Source organism: Vipera berus (assembly GCF_964194415.1).
Source record: "Vipera berus genome assembly, chromosome: 1".
Lineage (NCBI taxonomy): Eukaryota > Metazoa > Chordata > Lepidosauria > Squamata > Viperidae > Vipera > Vipera berus.
In genome coordinates, this window is record NC_138202.1 from 157758875 (window position 1) to 157778476 (window position 19602).

At 38.0% G+C, this 19602-nt stretch overlaps 1 protein-coding gene across 1 annotated transcript; it reads left to right on the forward strand.

The window, feature by feature from the left end:
* The first annotated feature begins 503 nt into the window (after positions 1 to 503).
* On the forward strand, positions 504 to 18817 carry BBS5 (Bardet-Biedl syndrome 5). Its single transcript, XM_081323255.1, has 12 exons — positions 504 to 614; positions 3089 to 3171; positions 4598 to 4663; positions 5807 to 5856; positions 9014 to 9141; positions 11196 to 11331; positions 14140 to 14235; positions 15163 to 15225; positions 16185 to 16319; positions 16419 to 16502; positions 17108 to 17131; positions 17223 to 18817. The coding sequence occupies exons 1-12, from the start codon at positions 547 to 549 to the stop codon at positions 17322 to 17324; spliced, it is 1035 nt and encodes a 344-aa protein (XP_081179381.1). The 5' UTR covers positions 504 to 546; the 3' UTR covers positions 17325 to 18817.
* Positions 18818 to 19602: the final 785 nt, after the last annotated feature.

Here is a 19602-nt window from a genome sequence, read left to right on the forward strand (position 1 = left end):
TAAAATTAGGAAGCTAAGAATCGGGACGTAACAAGGCAGTGGACCGTCTTCTATTTGGCCAGAGTCCCTTTGGAGTTGGGCGACCAATAAATTTAAATCACTCACATTAATCAACCTCTCCCAAGACTATTGAGACCTTTCCCCCCCCCCTGCATTAGAACTACAGCTGTCATTCTTCCATGCCAGCGGTAAATGGACCAGGGCTGTTGTAGCTTTAACACAGGGGTAGGCAACCTTGGCTCTTTTATGACTCGTGGACTTCCACTCCCAGAATTCCCGAGTCAGCTGGCTCAGGAATTCTGGGAATTGAAGTCCACGATTCATAAAAGAGCCAAGGTTGCCTACCCCTGCTTTAACGTATCTGTAAAAGCAGATCGGGGAAAAAAACGCGTCCCGAGGACTTTCTGAGGCCGGAACGAGCGCCCTCTAGCCGTTCGCAAGTGTAAATCCAGCAGTTTCTCAAACGCGCTGAGCAAGTTTGTCCTTCGTCGAGGCTCGTCGGGAAGCTGGAGTCTCGGGTGCGCGGAGATACCATTGACGGTTGTCATGGCGGCGGCTGCAACGGCGGATTCGCTGTGGGAGGACCGAGATGTTCGCTTTGACATCTTTTCGCAGTGAGTGCTCTCGCGCGAGCGCATCTGTTCCCCCGCCCCCCGCCGCGCGCCTCTCCCTCGCGGGTCGGAAGGGTCTGCCTTGCGCAGGACTGGCGCTTCCCGGCCTTGGAGCCGAGGAGCGAGTGCCGCGAGCCTTTGCGAGATTGCTTGTTGTCTTCCCCCCCCCCCCGTGGGGACGGCCAGCCCTCACAACGGATCTCGACCCTCCCCATCCACGGGATTTCAAATCCAAATCGAGACTTTCACACACTTAATTGGTGCCTGTCAACCCTGGGACAGGCGGCTGTTTATATTTTTGTTCCCTATCGGATCAGATTAGCCCAGGGGTAGGCAAACCTCGGCTCTTTTATGACTCGTGGACTTCAACTCCCAGAATTCCTGAGTCAGCATAGCTGATTAAGGAATTCTGGGAGTTGAAGTCCATGAGTCATAAAAGAGCCGAGGTTGCCTACCCCTGGATTAGCCATTTTACTTCAAAGGGGCTTCATTGTTGGAAAAACCCCAAGGCCAGGGATAAGTCACAGATAGATTAGATGATTAGATTAGATGATTAGATTAGATTAGATTAGATTAGATTAATAGAATCTCTTCACCCCAGAGTACCTTGCTGAGGTGAACTGCCCTCCCCCCCCACACACACACACACTTGCTTAGTTGAAGTTTTCACTACTGTTGTAATGATGTGGTAAAACCAGAAACAACTTCTTAACTCCATGGCAGTAAAAATCCTATTTCCTGAAGCCAGCCGTACCAACAGGCTGAAGAACAGCTTCTATCCGTGGGCTGTTAGGCTATTGAACGGGAAATAATTTTATAAACTTTATGCATGATTGGCTTCCAAGGTTGTACTTTGACAATAAAGGTTCATTTGTTCATAGAGTGGGAGACCCGTGGCTCCCTCCCTCCCATCCCACGGCCTTCCTACCTCAGCAGGCCAGTGTGGCAGAAGATACATACTGTAGAAGTTTCACAGCTTGCTCCGGCACTTTGCCCAGAGTAAAGAAACATCCTGTTATCCTGAGCTACATTTTTTTTATGCTACTTCTGTATATACCAGAGGTAGGCAACCTTGACTCTTTTATGACGTCCACGAGTCATAAAAGAGCCAAGGTTGCCTACTCCTGGTATACAGTATACTATCTAATCTTCCTTATGACTCTTTTGGGGTGTGCGTGCCTTGGAGTCAATGTTGACTCCTAGCAACTGCCTAGACTAGGCCCAGCAGTTTTCTTGACTAGATTTTAGAAGTGCAGGTGGTCCTCGACTTACGGCCACAATTGAGCCCAAAATTTCCATTGCTAAGTGCAACATTTGTTAAGTGAAGTTTGCCCCATTTTACAACCTTTCTTGCCACCGCTGTTAAGTGAAACACTGCAGTTGTTAAGTTAGTCACGTGGTTGTTAAGTGAATTGGGCTTCTCCCATTGGCTTTGCTCTTGGAAAGGTCACAAAAGGGATCACATGACCCCAGGACACCGCAACCATTATAAATGAGTCAGTTACCAAGTGTTTGAATTTTGATCATGGACATGTTGTAATGGTCAAAAGTATGAAAATGGTGATAACTCACTTTTTTCAGTGCTGTTATAACTATGAATGGTCACTAAATGAATTTTTGTAAGTTGAGGACTACCTGTAGTTTGCCATTACCTCATCCTTAGGGCTGAGGGAAGGGGACTGGCCCAAGGTCACCCAAGCTGGTGCATTAACCACTACAGTAAAGTGGCTCCTTCACATCTTATTTATTTTGGAAGACATCATGCTACCTTAAAGGATTGTTACCTGTAATCTGAGGGGCAATGGGACATATATTGAGCATTTTTGATTGAATCAAAATTAAAACATTTTAATAACATAATTTGAAAACTGTCTTCTGTTTTGAACTGAACAAAGGAAGAAAATTAAGAGTTTTACACCTGGAAAAGAGGATAATGTATTTCATTTGGCAAAATAAATATTTGATTTGCCTGTTGATATAAAGTTAATTGAGCCTTCAGAAGAATTATCTGTAAATGTAATGGTTCAAGAGAAAGCCTCTTGAATTAAATCATTCAGAAGCAAAATATCTTAAAAGAGAGATTATCACTGGATTCCCATTCGGAGGGACCCACTTTACAATACTTGAAGTGTGATACTGAACAGGATTGAGGGCCACTGGGAGGCTTGATAGTTGTAATTAAGAATTACTGTAGTACTGTCATTTCTTTCTTATCCCAATTTATTTTTCCTTTTAGATCTTGTGTGAAGATGGGCTAGCTATTTATTTATTTATGTAAAAAGTTTTGGAAGGGTTTTTTTTTGGCTAAAGAGAGAATGGTGATGGCAACCTACAAACCCTTTCACAGAAATTGTAGGCTGGGGGGAAGGTTGTACATAATTGTTACCTCTCAGAATGCTATTTAATATGACTGGCCTTTGTAATTAAAAACAAGCCAACTGTTTATAGCAATTTTTAAGAATATAATATTGTTTTAGGCAAATGAAAATGAGACCAGGGGAGGTCCTAATTGATTGTTTGGAGCCTATTGAAGATACCAAAGGAAACAATGGAGAGAAAGGTAACAAGAGTTTTAAAAAGTTGGTTAAATTTGTTCCACAAACATTTCAAAGAAAGAAAACTTTTTCCAGTTGGTTGATTTTGAACATATGCAATACAAAATTGGTCATTTAGAATAGAATTTGAAAGAATGAGAGCTTATTTTTCTATTTTTTCAGATATTTTGTCTCCTGAAACTCCTTTTTCATGTTTGCATTAATGATAACCTCTTTTAATTAACAAGTATATACTTCTGCCAAATTAAGGTATCCCCCCATGGATGTAGATGAAATTTATTTTGCTTGTGAATTTTGTGATTTACAATTATCTGAATTTATTACAGACAGTATCATTGTACAACACTGATTTGATTGCCACAATTGTCTTTATTTGTTAAAGTATTATATCCCACTGTTACGTCCCTTTTCCCCATGCTATTTGCTATTAGGGCTTTTTCCCCTCTTTTTCAAATCTACAAAACATCTGCTTCCTGAAATCTTTCGCCTTACCCTCTAATGCAGGGGTAGGCAACCTCTGCTCTTTTATGACTCATGGACTTCAACTCCCAGAATTCCTGGGTCAGCCAGGAATTCTGGGAGTTGAAGTCCATGAGTCATAAAAGAGCAGAGGTTGTCTACCCCTGCTCTAATGTTTGCTTCCTTAGTTTATTTCCCCCATAAATGCTTACATAAGATTGTTTGCTTCTAAGGATGACATTGGTGGTGTTGGTATTTATTTATCTTGTTCTATAACTGTATTGTATTCTATTAAATCCTATATACTGAGAGCAAACTCATTCCCTCAGTGTGGAGGCTTATTTAGTCAGTATTGCATTATCTACACTATTTGCAACTACAGGAGACCCTCAGTTTGCAGAAGTAAGAAAAACTTTTAACACTCTAACAGGACAGAAGGATGCTAGAGGACAGATTGGCCAAGGTCTTGAAGATTCAGTGTTAACCTCCACATTGGGGCAACATGTTTCCAAAAAGCAGTTATAGTACAGAGACTAAAGGGGGAGGGTACGTCCCATTTTCTATTTGCAAGTATCCCAGAGCACCTGCCTGTTCATTGTGAGAAACAAAATACTTGCCTAAGATGGACTTGACCTGATCCAGCAGGCCTGTGCATGCCACAGCTGCAGTCTATTATTAAACTGGGAACATGCTGGTGAATCCTTTCTGTAAGAGTGTAGTTCATTTTATAGCAGTCATCTTATAGTGGCCTATTATGATTACTTCCAGTTGGAATAAGTTAAAAAAGAGAAACAATGGCTAAGTTTATCAACAGGATTTCTCTGGATTCTTTGGTCAGAAATCATTGCTGCTTTACATTATTTTTGATTACAGGTCCAACTTGTCCATGTCATGCACTTTTTTTCTGTTTCTCATCTACAAAAACAAAGTTATCGTATGTAGAAATTCCAATATATTTTTTTTAATTTCTAGGCAGACTCTTAGTAACAAACTTAAGGATTATTTGGCACTCTCTTGTGTTGCCTAGAGTCAACCTCTGTAAGTATTATTTCCCTTTTTAGTGCATATTTTGTCTGTTCCTCCCAGTTGTTAATAGTGTGCAATTTTTAAAAAGTCTGCCAAGAAGTCTCTCTGATGTATTTGTCAAATGTGACAAATTTATCACCCTAATCTCCAAGGATTCCTGATGATTTATAACATCACTACTGTAACATATAACAACAGGATTAGCTGTTATTATGTGATGGAAAGTGTACCTGAAAAAGCAGTGGAGAAGTGTTTTGGCAACACAGAGCTTTCCCAGAGGGTTACGGTACTGCACAGTTCTAAGCTGGAAGAAGGAAAAGGTTCAGGATAGGCATAGTCTAGAATCACTCAGCATATGCCTAGTTAGTTTGGTAAAATTCTGTCCATTAGGTATAAGTAAATAAAAGATTGAATTCAGTTGGATTTCCCTGTGTCATCTCTGGGTTTGGGCCTGATATATCTGTTATTAAAATAGCCCAACCCTTTTCAAATTCTCATCGACCTGAAAAAAGATACTGCTATTTTATTAATTGTAATAAGGAGATTCCTTAAAATAATAGCATCTTGGGTAGGAGGGGGTGATGGTTATGTGGAAGCCTAAAAAATGTGCTATGTATTTTAAAGTGTACCATACCTCTAACAAAAATACTGATATAGTAGATACAGGTGGCAGGTGGTAAACGTCTTTCTTTTTCTGCTATTGTTGGCCTGCATGGAGCATTGTAAAAGAAGTGAATTGGAAAAAGGTGTTGAGGTCTGTCCTGTAGAAAGCAATGATAGAATCAAAAATGTTATTCAGCATACTCTGATATTATATTCAGATTCCTCGTAATGTCTTAAATTTTATTGCTCGAGAAGTATGAAGCAATAGTAAATTATTTCAAAGCACTCTGGATATTATATATTAATCTGGAATTGTTAAAAATGGAAAATTGCTTTGCTTCACTTTGAATTCCCACTTGTCTTCCTGTGCCTTTATATGTTTGCTGTGCATATATTATATAATGTTACTTTATACTAACAGTCTGTTATTAAATCACTATTCTAATGCTAAACAGATTATAACTTTCAGACTGATATTTTTGCGTTCTGCACAGAGATCTGGAGATCATGACGTCTTTAATAATGTTGTCTTTCTTTTCCCTAATTATTTAGCTGTTGGCTACAATTGCTTTGTGAATACAACAACAAGAACTGCTAACTCGGTAAGATTACAAAATTACCAAGAACATTAGTGTTATCCAAGTTTTATGTATGCGTTATGGCATTGACTTTAATGAATTCACTTGAGCTGTATTAAGTTCTTCACTTAAGCTAAAAATACTTATACAGTTGGGCACAGAAGAAAAATGTAGGCAGTGATATCAAACAGGAAATTAATAACAAAAAATATAGACTTTGCTAAAGATATGAAAGATTTGGTGTATAAACCACAATGTGTGATTATGGTCATGTCTTCTGATTTGATGTCAGCTAGCATTTACAAATTGGTAAGTATGTTCCAGACACAGAATAAGCATCTTCTGCAGCAGTAGAAGCACATAGATTATCTGTTTCCCAAATTGAAATCATACTGTTTGTGAAAGTGTTCTATATTTTATCTTTTTCCATTCTTCAAAGTTGGTAGTTTAAGGATGGGAATACAAGTAGTCCTTGGGTTATGGCAGTCATTCAACAACTATTCAAAGTTACAAGGGCACTGAACGTGGGGGACTTACAACCAACCCTCAAAAGTTCTATCCACAGCAGCATCCTTGCATCATGTGATCATGATTCATGTGCTTGGCAACCTGTTCACCATTGTGGCATCCCATAGTCACATTTGTGACCTTCCTTGCCCACGTCCCACAAGCAAAATGGAAAAGTTGGCAGGAGGTTGCAGAAACTCCTGTTTCTGCAGCATTTTCACATCACCACACTCCATTACAACTGCTTACGGAAACCAGCCACCCTCTTGTAACCCCCTAGCACCTTCCTGCAACACTTCCCTACACATGCTCCATAATGCCTGCCTGTAACACGCGCACACCAATAGGTCTTACTCCTCAGTCTGCTTGCCTGAGACTCCCACCTCTCATGTCATGAACATGTAAAGTCCTCATGTAGTCCTAGGGTTATGACAGTAACTGGGACTGCTGGGATTGCTATTGCTATGGAATGTGGTTACATGACAGTGTGATTTACGACTGCATCTCTTAACAACAGAAATTCCAGTCCCAGTTGTCATCATAACCCGAAGACTATCTGATGAACCTCCAAATGCTAATCTCCTGGTCCAGATTTCATTCTCATTCCAATGTTATTTAACATGTTCTCAGTAATAACTAGAAGTTTTAAAAAGACAAGAAAATAAATATTGTTTATGTTTATGTTTTATGTTTTATTTAATTTATATACCGCCCTTCTCCCTGGGGACTCAGGGCGGTTCACAGGGCATATAAATAAAAATACAATACTATACAAAAGTTAAAACAAAGATTAAATCAATGCCCAATTAAAAAAACAATAATGCAATCTAAAATGACAATTTAAAACACAGCTCCCCCATCAGGCCAGACCGGCCAATTCAAACAAATGGGTCTTCAGACCACGACGGAAAGTTCGGAGGTCCGATGCCGTCCGGAGCTCCACCGGCAGTTGGTTCCACAAAGCCGGGGCACCCACAGAGAAGGCTCTCCCCCTGGGGGCCGCCAGTCGACATTCCCTGACCGGAGGCACCCTGAGGAGGCCCTCTCTGTGGGAACGCACAGGGCGGAGGGGAGTTGAAGCCGGCAGCAGGTGGTCCCCGAGGTACCCCGGACCCATGCCATGTAGGGACTTAAAGATCATAACTAAGACCTTGAACCTCACCCGGAAGACAACTGGTAACCAATGCAGCTCGCGGAGCAAAGGTGTAACATGGGAGTACCGGGAAACTCCCAAGACAACTCTCGCGGCCGCATTCTGTACCAGTTGGAGCCTCCGAGTGGTCTTCAAGGGAAGCCCCATGTAGAGAGCATTACAGTAGTCAAGGCGAGAGGTCACGCCTTGACTACTGTAGATTATTGAAAAATAAAAGGTTATTGAAAAATAAAAATATGTAATGGCAAAATAAGAATATTAATCAGATATATTTATCCGATATCTTGTAATATCATCCAGGTAGTTATAAATCTATCATCTCACATTAAAACACATGTTCTCTTAATTCTACATTATTGCACATTCTTTAATATAACAGCATCTTTGTTAATATAGTTTGGTCTTCAGATTTGGCCCATAAGAAAAAAAAGAGAGAGGTGGGGAGAAAGAGCAATGGTAGATATCGATTAGTGCAGATATGAATAATTGGAATCTTAATATAGGTCAGCTTTAATGAGTTTATAATTAAAATTATCACATGTTTTATTCAATGTGTAATTTAACAGAAATGATCTTTTATGTGCTCTACATTTACTGAACCTGAGGTTTATATCAGGGCTTTTCAACCTTTTCACCAATTGTACCACTTTTAGGATATGGCAACATCCGAGTATCACCAGTCACCTAGCTAGCAAGGTGTCGAAACCTTGATGACCAAAAAAAAAAGGAAAAAAGTGATGAAGTACAACAGTTCACTTAGTGACTGGTCGAAGTTACAGTGGCACTGAAAAAAGTGCCCCCCAAGCCACAGCCGAGCAGGACACCTGCCTGCCCGCCCGGCGCTCTTCCTCCTGTCCAAGGTTTTCATTGTTGTGAGCATTTCTGTTAAGGATTGGCACCGGGGGTGGGGTGGGGGTGTTTGGTTTTTATTCCCCCCAGCTCTGCTGGGTGGTTGCAGCAGGTTTTGGTCACTTCACATGACCCTGGGACACTGTGACCGTCATAAATATGAATCAGTTGCCAAGCATCTGAATGTAAATCAGGACCATGGAGATGCTGCAACATTCCAGCTGATCGGCGCTTCTTCTGGGCTCAGCAGAAGTGCCAGGATCAGCGCTGAGCTCCAGCTGGATCCTGGCGCTGATCCTGGTGCTTCCACTGAGCCTCGACAGCCCTGCAACTCCAGCCGTCTCTCGCTCAGGCTTGTGCGGTGCTGCCACCGGTTCAGCTCATTCCCCTCCCCCACTACCACTTTTCTAGGATGGTCGTGTACCACCTGCCAGGTGCCAATGTACCACAGGTGATACCCGTACCACTGGTTGAAAAGCCCTGGTTTATATTACTTACTCAAGGCATTTGTGACAAGGCAGATTATAAATATAGCACACATTTGTATCTCTCAAAAACTGAAGTTTCATCAAGTGCAACTCTATAACATTTTTCAGAAATGTTAAACGACTAGAATGTTCATTTCTTTTAAAAACTGCAATAAAATATTAAATCTGATATTTTCTCTTATAGAAATTAAGAGGACAGACAGAAGCACTTTATATCTTAACCAAATGCAACAACACACGTTTTGAATTCATATTTACAAACGTGATTCCTGGGAGCCCCAGACTTTTTGCTTCTGTTATTTCTGTTCACAGGTATTTAAGGTTTTTTTAAGTTTTATGTAGAAACACAAAAGACTCACTAAAACAGCCCTAACAAAATTAGTTAATTCCATGTGGTACATTAGGTTTCAGAAATTGTGCTCTGCTTGTTTGAAATATAATACAATTTAGTATTACAAATGCAGATCTCTACCCTGTATTTCAAAATCCTTTTCTTACCATCCCTTTTCCACAATCTCCTCAACATTTTGTACATTTTAAAAGTCCATGATAAGTTATTTTATTTTAGGGATTTTTATTTGAATTCATATACACAGACACGGAGAGAGGGGTAGTTCTGGATATATTAAAAGCTGCTAATGACTATTAAAAAGTTTGGGTCCAACTGTGATAGAAACAAAAAGCTATTGTTTTCTAAGAAAGGAATTTATATCATTGCTTAGTACTATTTGTATCCTTTTTGTTTTAGTTTAAATGATAGCAAGTTAACCTGCATCCCAGCTAAACTATATTGTTATTGTTGTTGTTGTTTGTTTGCTGCCCATCTCACTGCAAGGCAACTCTTAGTTTTTGAGTTATGCATACCATCATGAGGAAATAACTGACCTAAAAGAGAGAAGCAAAGAGAGAAAATAAAGAATCAAAGAGAGAAGCAACCTAGAACTAAGGAGAAACTTCCTGACAGTTAGAACAATTAACCAGTGGAACAACCTGCCTCCAGAAGCGGTGAATGCTCCAACACTGAAAGTTTTTAAGAAGAGATTGGGCAACAATTTTTCTGAAATGGTATAGGGTTTCCTGCCTGAGCAGGGGGTTGGACTAGAAGACCTCCAAGGTCCCTTCCTCTTCCTATTATTATTATTATTATTATTGTTATTATTACTATTACTACTACTACTACTACTACTACTACAATTTTACTGGGAAATAGTAATATTGTTTTCAAATTCCTGCAATACCAACTGTCTTGAGTTTAATACAAAATGTTTCAGTATGTTCCCAACTTCTGAGTGAAATGTTAATTTCTTTAAGTGTGAATAAGTGTGTAATGTTCACACTTACAGAATGTTCAAGCAATTTTCCAGGGAGGAAGGGTGTTCAGTTACACATCTTTATCTTTTTAATTAAATTATTTTTTTTTGGACAGCAAGTCTCCTTGCACTTGAGCATTTCAAATTATAAATTGTTTTTTATAATATGAATTTTATGTTCAACTGCCAGCTCAAACCAAGAAAAGGTTGAAATAAATGTTCCTGGATGTTGCTGCCCCAGATGATGCAGTGTGTGCTAAGTTTTTGAAAGAGGTGGCACAACCTAAATATTTTTTTTCAGGTAGAAAACTGCTTAACAATTTACATGCCTCAACATCTTAGAAGTGCTTTTTCCAGAGCTTGGTTTGAATAAATTGATTCCATGGCAAAGTATGGGAGATTTCATGGAGCTCCGTTGGCAAAAAGACTGTATATGTGATGCTTCCGCTGCTCAAGACATCATATATATATATTATTTCAGTGGTTCTCAAAATGGGATCCGTGGACCACTGGGGTGGGTGCAATTTCGTCACAGGTGAAGTCTTGAAGAAATGTTATGATTTAAATCTTGAGTTAAGTCTTAATAGTGCGTGGCCATGGTTTGTGACCACTGAAGGTATTTAAACGGGGTCCGCGGTGAAGAAAAGGTTGAGACCACTGCCTTATTTCATTGTAAAGTATACTTCGCAGCAAGGGCTGCTAACTTAAGTTTTTTCTTAAAAATCTAAGAAATACTTGGATGCCCAAGAATAAGCTTACATTTTGTGCATTGAATAAACGTGTATTTCTATGAGTCTGCAACTTTTCTATCAAAAAATATCCAGAACGGTATGGGTCACTTACAGAAGATTGGGGTTGACTGCAGGGATGTTGATATATAATGAATGTGTCTTACTTTTTTCTGTATATTTTTTACTGCTGCTTAATATGGTTAGTTTACTCATCGGTAAATTGTGGACAGAATTGTACACAAAATGGACTATTTTATGGATATGTTTTTAAATAAAGTGAGATTAAAAATGAAAATGTTAAAACTATGTGTTTCATTGTTTCTAGAGCTTACGAAACATCGAAAATGTACCGTGAACTGAAGTTGAGATCTGCATTAATTCAGAACAAGCAATTAAGATTGTTACCAAAAGAACAAGTGTATGACAAAATAAATGGTGTTTGGAACTTATCTAGTGACCAGGTATGAGGTGGCATGAGAAAACAATATTTAAAAAGTGGTTTCTTAAAAATTGTCTAATGTGCCAAAAGGATTGTATAACCCATAGCAGGGGTAGGCAACCTTGTGACTCGTGGACTTCAACTCCCAGAATTCCTGAGCCAGCCATGCTGAGGGGAAAGGGAGAGGTTTCCAAGCTGAGCCATGCTGGCTCAGGAATTCTGGGAGCGGAAGTCCACGAGTCATAAAAGAGCCAAGGTTGCCTACCCCGACTCATACACAATCTATTTGATTATATTATGTAGAATAGTAGACTGTTCTTAGCATTAATATTTCTGATCAGATCTTTATTACAGTCATAGACCAGCATAATTAATACTTCATTGTCCCTTAAAGACTATCCAAGTCACTTAAAACTTAGGGCAGTACAAGAAGTAATGACCATAGTAAGGAAACAATAGATAATTTAGGAACAAAATGTAACAAGCATTGCATTTGTAAGTGAGGAAAGCTATGTAAAGCAGTTTCAAGACAAATAACCTATATACAATCAGAAATAAAAGTAAGTTAATATTGTAAAAGCAGAGTTGAGAGGGAGCTAGCCAGCTTTCTTTAGATACAGTTGTGCAACCATAAACTATGACGAACAGCACATTAAAAAGAAGTATACTTGTGTATGTGCCAAAGCTGCAAGTAGAGCTGGATTTTTTTTAACTCTTCTAAAATGCAATGGGTCTTTTGTACATACTCTCCATGCTATTTATCATTAGTTAGAGAAATGGAAAGTCATGTTTAAAAAGGAAGGTAACCTGTCCATATTTTCACTACTTTTATGATGTTTTAATTGAATTTAGTTGACACATCAGGTTAATGTCAATAGGCATGGCTTGTCACGTCAGGTGGCAGTGTCACTACCATATAGCTTGAAAACCTAAATTGTATACTTTTACAGCTATGAATCTACCGTAGCTCAGTGTTTCTGTCTTTGAACCACTACAATAATAACTGCAATAATTATCATAGTTATAGTAATTAGAAAGGAATCAGAATAATTATCATAGGAAAGCATTGTTACATTTACTAAGAAGCTTTATTTGCTGCAGATAGATAGACTGTATTTCCTGAGGCAGGAACCACTAAAACTACGATCTTCCAACTTTGACGTCTGTTAAACTTGTGTAATATAATAACATTATAGCTCCTTAAAAAGTAGGTTCAGAAATATTTATTTATATATTTATCAATTTATCAAGCTGCAATACCTGCCATCTCTCCAAAGGCAACTCTAGGTGGCTTACAGATGTTGAATAAAATGCACTAAAACATTAAAACAGTAAGTAAGGATCTTAAATTTTAAAAATTAAAATAAAACTAAGCAAGTTGGAGAGGGAGGGAACAAAATGCACACAGAGAATAGGTGGGCTTCTCTATTCCATTAGCCACCTCCAACATGCTACCAGCATGCCACCTCATTAGGGCTCCAGGCTAGTTGCCATAGGCATGTCTTCAAGACCTTTTGGAAGGCCAAAATGATGGGAGCAGATCTGACCTCAAGGGACAAGATGTTCCAGAGGGTGGGAACCACAGCTGAAAAGGCTCTTCATCTGGACTCTGCCAGGCAAAACTCCTTGGCTAATGGGGTGCATGCATGCCTCTTCTGCCAGCACAAGTGGGGTGGGCTAATTCCATAAGGGTGAGCCAGTTTCTCAGATACTCTGGACCCATACCGCGAAAGGCTTTCAAGGTGATAACAACACCTTGAATTGGATTCGGAAACAAACTGGCAGCCAGTGCAGCTTGCGGAATAGCGATGTAACATGGGCCACCCTAGAGGCCTCAAGAACTGCCCGTGCAGCTGTTTTCTGGCAATTGTTCCTCAATTGTTTTTCAGTTGTTTCTAACTCTGTGAGTCAAATCAGATCTTTATTATAATCATAGAGGGGTACAGCTTGTTCAGTTGGATCGAAGGGTGAGGGGTGACATGATAGCAGTGTTCCAATATCTCAGGGGCTGCCACAAAGAAGAGGGAGTCAAGCTATTCTCCAAAGGGCCTGAAAGCAGGACAAGAAGCAACGGATGGAAACTAGTCAAGGAGAGAAGCAACCTAGAACTAAGGAGAAACTTCCTGACAGTTAGAACAATTAACCAGTGGAACAACCTGCCTCCAGAGGTGGTGAATGCTCCAACACTGGAGGTTTTTAAGAAGAGACTGGACAGCCACTTGTCTGAAATGGTATAGGGTTTCCTGCCTGAGCAGGGGGTTGGACTAGATGACCTCCAAGGTCCCTTCCAACTTCTTCTTCTTCTTCTTCTTCTTCTTCTTATTATTATTATTATTATTATTATTATTATTATTATTATTATTATTATTATTATTATTATTATTATTATTATTATATCATCATCATCATCATCATCTCAGGAATTATTTAAAAAAATCACAAAGGAACATTTTCTCACATAAAGTTGTTTTGACATCTAAGATTTAGCTAAAATAGGAAGAAAATCAGCATTACAGAGCAAAACAGCTCTTTTTAAATACTGTCACTTTGATATCAGTAGTTGCCTCTGGAACAACCTAAATTTAACTTGTATGTCATTGTATCTGAATAGCATATTATTTTGAGAACTTGGCAGGAATATCAGAGAGTTTCCTCCTTTGTAGCACGATTTCTATTACAGGTGATTCCCAGTGAGTTTCTTATTTAAATAAGTATTTAAATGTCAGTTTTACTTCAGGAAATGTGCTGTTCTATTTAGAGTTTACAGAAATATGTAGAAATATGAAGTATTCAGGGAGCCTGATTTATTTTGCTTTATTTCTTTTTCTAGGGAAACCTGGGTACATTTTTTATTACAAATGTTAGAGTAGTTTGGCACGCTAATATGAATGATAGCTTTAATGTCAGTATACCATATCTGCAAATTGTAAGTAGCTACAATTATCTCTCTTATTAGTAATTATCATATATTATATTATTTTAATTGTTCAAAATGTATACTTGGCTCTTGCAATTGAAATCAGTAACCTTTCACTCCCCTACCAGATCACCCATATGTGCTCATAAGTGCGTGTATGTATGGTTTGTTAGGGTTTAATTATATGTGAAGCTATCTCATTGTTAATACAGTACTCCATTTTCAAATGGCTGTAATTATTAGGATTGTGTCATTTGAAAAGGAAATGTTTAAGCTTTCCTTCCCTAACTGCCAATCTCATGGAAGGAGACTACTCATTTCTCAGACTAATTATTTTTTTTGCTGAGACCGTGGATAAGTAGTGGAACGTCACACACATCATTGCCACTGACACTTCTATCTCCCACAATTGTCATTAAAAAAAAACAACCTGCAAATTGCATAACACTCATGTCTAATTAGTACTAAAGATCTCTTTATCATGTTTATGAGGCAAGTTAGCAGTATTTTCACTACAGTGAAACAGTGGGGAAAGGAAATTAAGCAATAGTACATATTAGAGCTGGTATGATGAATGGCATTCGGTGTGTGTAAACTAGAAACTTTGCTTTGGGTGTCATGGTCTAAATTAGGAAATTATACCACTCTTTTTAAATGTGCCAAAGTTTATTTGGTTTCCAAGGTAATTATTGTCATGCCAGCTAAAGATGTTGTGGGAGTAACCATACAAATATTAAATTCTGATTTATCACAATATCACAAAAGTTTGCTTTTTCATTTCTTTTTTAGTGTTTTTTGTTTTTCTCTTTTCAGATATTTTGCATAATTACAAACAGCTTAATTGCAAGAGATTGTATTGATATTTTCAGTTACTTTTGTTAGGAATCTATTTTAAAAATGTTTTAACACATGTATTTCTATAATCTTTGCATTCAGCGTTCTATAAAGATTAGAGATTCAAAATTTGGCTTGGCACTTGTCATTGAAAGTTCTCATGCGGTAAGAAACTAATGGTATAATTTATTTATTTCAGTTCATATACCATTTGATTTACAATAAACATTTTTTTACTTTCTGTTATTCAGTTCTAGAGAAATTGTTGCTTTGATTAGCACAACATGGTAGCCTGTTATTATACTTAATAAATGAGCATAAGTATTGAAAAGACATAATAATGACCATGATAAATTAACAGCAGGTGACCAATCAGATCTCTGAATGAAACATGGCATACAGGCTTGGTCATGTACTATTTTTGAGCAATGTATTCCTATAAAAATTGTGAGTGCAGTCTTGAAATTGTCTGCTTCTGAGAAGTTGGAGTAAGACTGAATAAATGGCTTTGGAAATGCATGTGTCATTGCTTATTACTTTTCTCATGCTGCTGCTGAGATTAGTATTTAAAAATAGCTTCCAGCCTTGAATTGTCCAGTTGCTTTTGTAACAGTATCCTAAAAATTATATTCATTCACAAAAAATGGTACATGAAAATGAGCACATGGAAAGCCAACTAAAATGCATTGTATAATATATATGTATATTAGATACATATATATTATGTATCTAATAATATACTTTATACACATACTTTAATACACAAGCTTTATGTACAGACATATACTGTGTGTATATTGTATATTTCTACGTCTATATTATCTATCTATCTATCTATCTATCTATCTATCTATCTATCTATCTATCTGTAGATAGTATCTATCTACACTTCTGGTTAAGAAGTAATTCTCATTGCATCTTCTAGTTATTTTTCTTAAATGTTCAGTTTATCTGTATTACACATTTAAACATGATTTATGGTAAAGTAATACCGTGCCATTGATTTCTCATATGATAATGAACCATTTTAGAATCCATAAAATATATTGATTTACTGAATTTGGATAACAATGCTCAAGCATAATTATTATGTAAGTTTTGTTTAACATATTACTCTTTTACAGACTGGAGGATATGTGCTTGGATTTAAGATTGACCCAGCTGAAAAACTAGAGGAAACTGCAAAAGAAATAAATTCATTGCATAGAGTGTTTTCAGTCAGTCCTATATTTGGAGTAGATTATGAAATGGAAGAAAAGGTACACTTTTTGAAATTTCAATCAATCCTGCTTTTGTTTAAAGATATTAAAGATATTAAATTGTTGTTTCATTTTTTTTCTTTCTTTATCAATATTCAGCCTCAGCAGCTCGAAGATGTGACCGTAGAACAAATAGAGGAGGATGTAGAAATTGAGGCAAATGAGCAGACAGATGCCTTTGTGGTAAGCGTCTCTTAAAACTAATAAGCTCCCTGTACGCTTATGTATACTAAACTGGTCAGTAAACTGTAATGAGCTCACAGACCATGTCAAAATGTTAATAAACTAAGATGTGTCTGTTGGGTGTAATATTACACTAACAATTGTCATTTTATGCTATTAATCGAGTAACCCAAGAAATTATCAGTTAAAGTTAGTTGTCCTTTATTCATTTACTTATTTATAACTATTGTGTGCCGCCTATTCAAGCAACAGTACACGAAACAAGAAATCCCAGCTCTTTTTTAATACTAGGAATAAATTAGTTGTTTAGTTGCAATTCAAAGCTAATTGTTTATTTGCTGTAAGTTCTATATTTAGTATATAATAATATACATATTAATAGGAATGCCTTGGAAAACAGGATTTAACATTGAAAATGAATTTATCTTATTTAATACTAATTGAATTACATGGGTGATGAGATTTTGCTGTCTTTGAAATAATAGACGTTTATTGCATACCATTGTATAATAGAAAGTTTTTCAATGAATTAATTTTACTGCCTGACTTTCAGTTAAAAATAATGCTGAATACCACAATAACTTATTTTTATTTTTTTATCATAGGCTTATTTTGCTGATGGAAACAAGGTATAAAGTTACAATAAAACTGAATTAGTTTCTTCTTAACAGTACTAACCACAATTTGCTTACAGTTTTTTTCTTGTTGTCCTTCAAATAGCAACAAGACCGTGAGCCTGTTTTTTCTGAAGAGCTAGGACTCGCCATAGAAAAACTAAAAGATGGATTCACGCTGCAAGGACTCTGGGAAGTAATGGGTTGATATTCATTTTAAAAAGATTTAATAATTAACAAAATACACTTTGTCTCTAAGAGTCATGCTGCAGTCTTTTTAATCAGTTAAGCTATAAGCTACCTCTTTTACTTAGATTGCAAGGAAAAAAATAGTGTTCTTGTATAGTTTTAACATAATTGCTTGTACATATAAGATATTTAAGCTCTGCTTTGTACCTTTATACAGCACTTTAACTGCTTGCATTAACAGCCATTATGTATTATTTAAATATCACTGTAAATAAAACTGATAGTTCATAGTGTAAACTCAGAAAAGATGTTCTAAGTTTGAATGTTGTGGTTGCTTTGGTAGCTATGGTGTTCTGCTCTATATCTTTCAGCTGTGGCTCACAATCAGTCCTAAATGAAGAAGCAAAACAGTTCATACACCCCCCGAATATGAAGATAATTTTGCTGGGCCTTTAGACTCAAGGGAAGTTGATTTTGAATTTGTCTTTCCCACTGGAATCCATAAGTAGGGGAGATATATTGCTACTTCTTGTCCCAGGCTGTGCCTCTTCCCTGACAATGAAAAGTTTGGAATGAATAGATTGGGGGCTAACTCTGATTTACTCTGGAGTAATTTACTTTGTGGAATTAACTGCCATGGTGGGAATCTTCCCTGCCAAGTGGCTGACTAGTTTCTGAACTAAGAGAACCACTAAGGGGAGAGTGACTTTCCCACTGCTACTTAATCTTTCGATGACTTTTGATACCACCAACCATAGTATTCTTCTGAGACAGTGACAAGAATTAACCGAACTCTTTAACTGTTAAGCAGTGGTTCTCCTTCCTGAAGAGTGTGTTCCAGTTGATAGAATTGGAAGGGAAGAGGTCAAAGCCTAGGGAGCTCCAGTTTGGAGTGCCACAGGTCGTGGGGAATCTTTCCCTGCTGTTCTACATCTTTGTGAAATCACTGGGAGAAGCTATTGGTGGCACAAGGTAATCTGGTATTTCATCAATATGTGGCTGATACCGAGTGTTAGCCACAAGCAACCGGAACATCTCCAAGAAATGATTGAAGACATTTCTTTGGTAAAGAACACCTGTGTACAGTAATCTCTCCATCTGCCTGCCTGCCTTCCTTTGGGAAATGACATATATACTGCTAATGTCTTGACTTTAAACACTTCCTCCCCCTCACAGAGTCTAAGATGGAATATATTTTAACTCCTCCTCCTCCTACCAAAACCTCTTCCTCTTCAGCCAGTGGTCCCACCACATCCAGTTATGGACATCCTTCCTGAACACGGCAGAAGTTGTGGTGGAGGACCTGAACCTGTCCCCAAAAGCTGATAGGGAGAAACAAATTTAGTCTGAACCCCAACAAGAGAGAGAATGGCTGTGGATTCACATGCCACCTGTTTGCAAAGCTAGTCTGAATACATAGTCTATTGAGAGGACTAGCTAAATGTCAACATAGGTAGAATTAATTAGTAATACTGAAATCTTACAAAAGTCAGCAACATTTAATCTTCAGATATAGACTAACACAGCCAGTGAAGCCTAAAAATTATATATGTGAAATTCAGTACAATGTTTCAAACAAAAAGCTTTGACTAACATCCTGATCCAATGAAAATTGAAGACCATGCAGATAGTCCTCAAGTTACAACAGCAGATGGGACTGGGATTGCCACTGCTAAGCAGTGTGGTCATAAATGGCAATGTCACATTACCGTATCGCTTAGTGCTAGCAGCTCCAGTTGCCATCGTGACCCCAGGACAATGCAGGTCATCAGTCAGGAGCCCTAGGGGTGGGGAGGTACCACAGGTGGGCCAGTGGAGGTCACGGGTGGTGAAGGAGCTATGGGCAGACACGTGCTACAAAGCACAGGTAGGCAGGGCTACTACAGAGTATGAAATCCCTGAGATATCATACTCCACAGTGGGGCTATTCAGGAGCAAGAGTATTGGGAGCAACTTATATAAAGCAACTTGTTAGCTTCCTTGCCGGCTTCCCTATTGACTGTTTGTGGGAAGCTGGCAGGGAAGGTAGCAAGTGTTAATCACATAATTGTGAGGGTGATGCAATGGCTGCAGCTTCTCAGCCCGGTCATAAGTTCCCCCAGTTTGGTGCTGTTATAATTTTGAATAGTCATGAACAAATGGTCGTACGTCAAGGACTACCTATAGTACAGTACAGTACTCAAGGTCCCAAATACTTAATGCTTTATTACGATTTCATTGATTCAGCTTAAGCCCTTTTCCTCTTTTCAGCCTATTTAGATTCATACATAATACTAAACACATCCTTAATTTGGTTG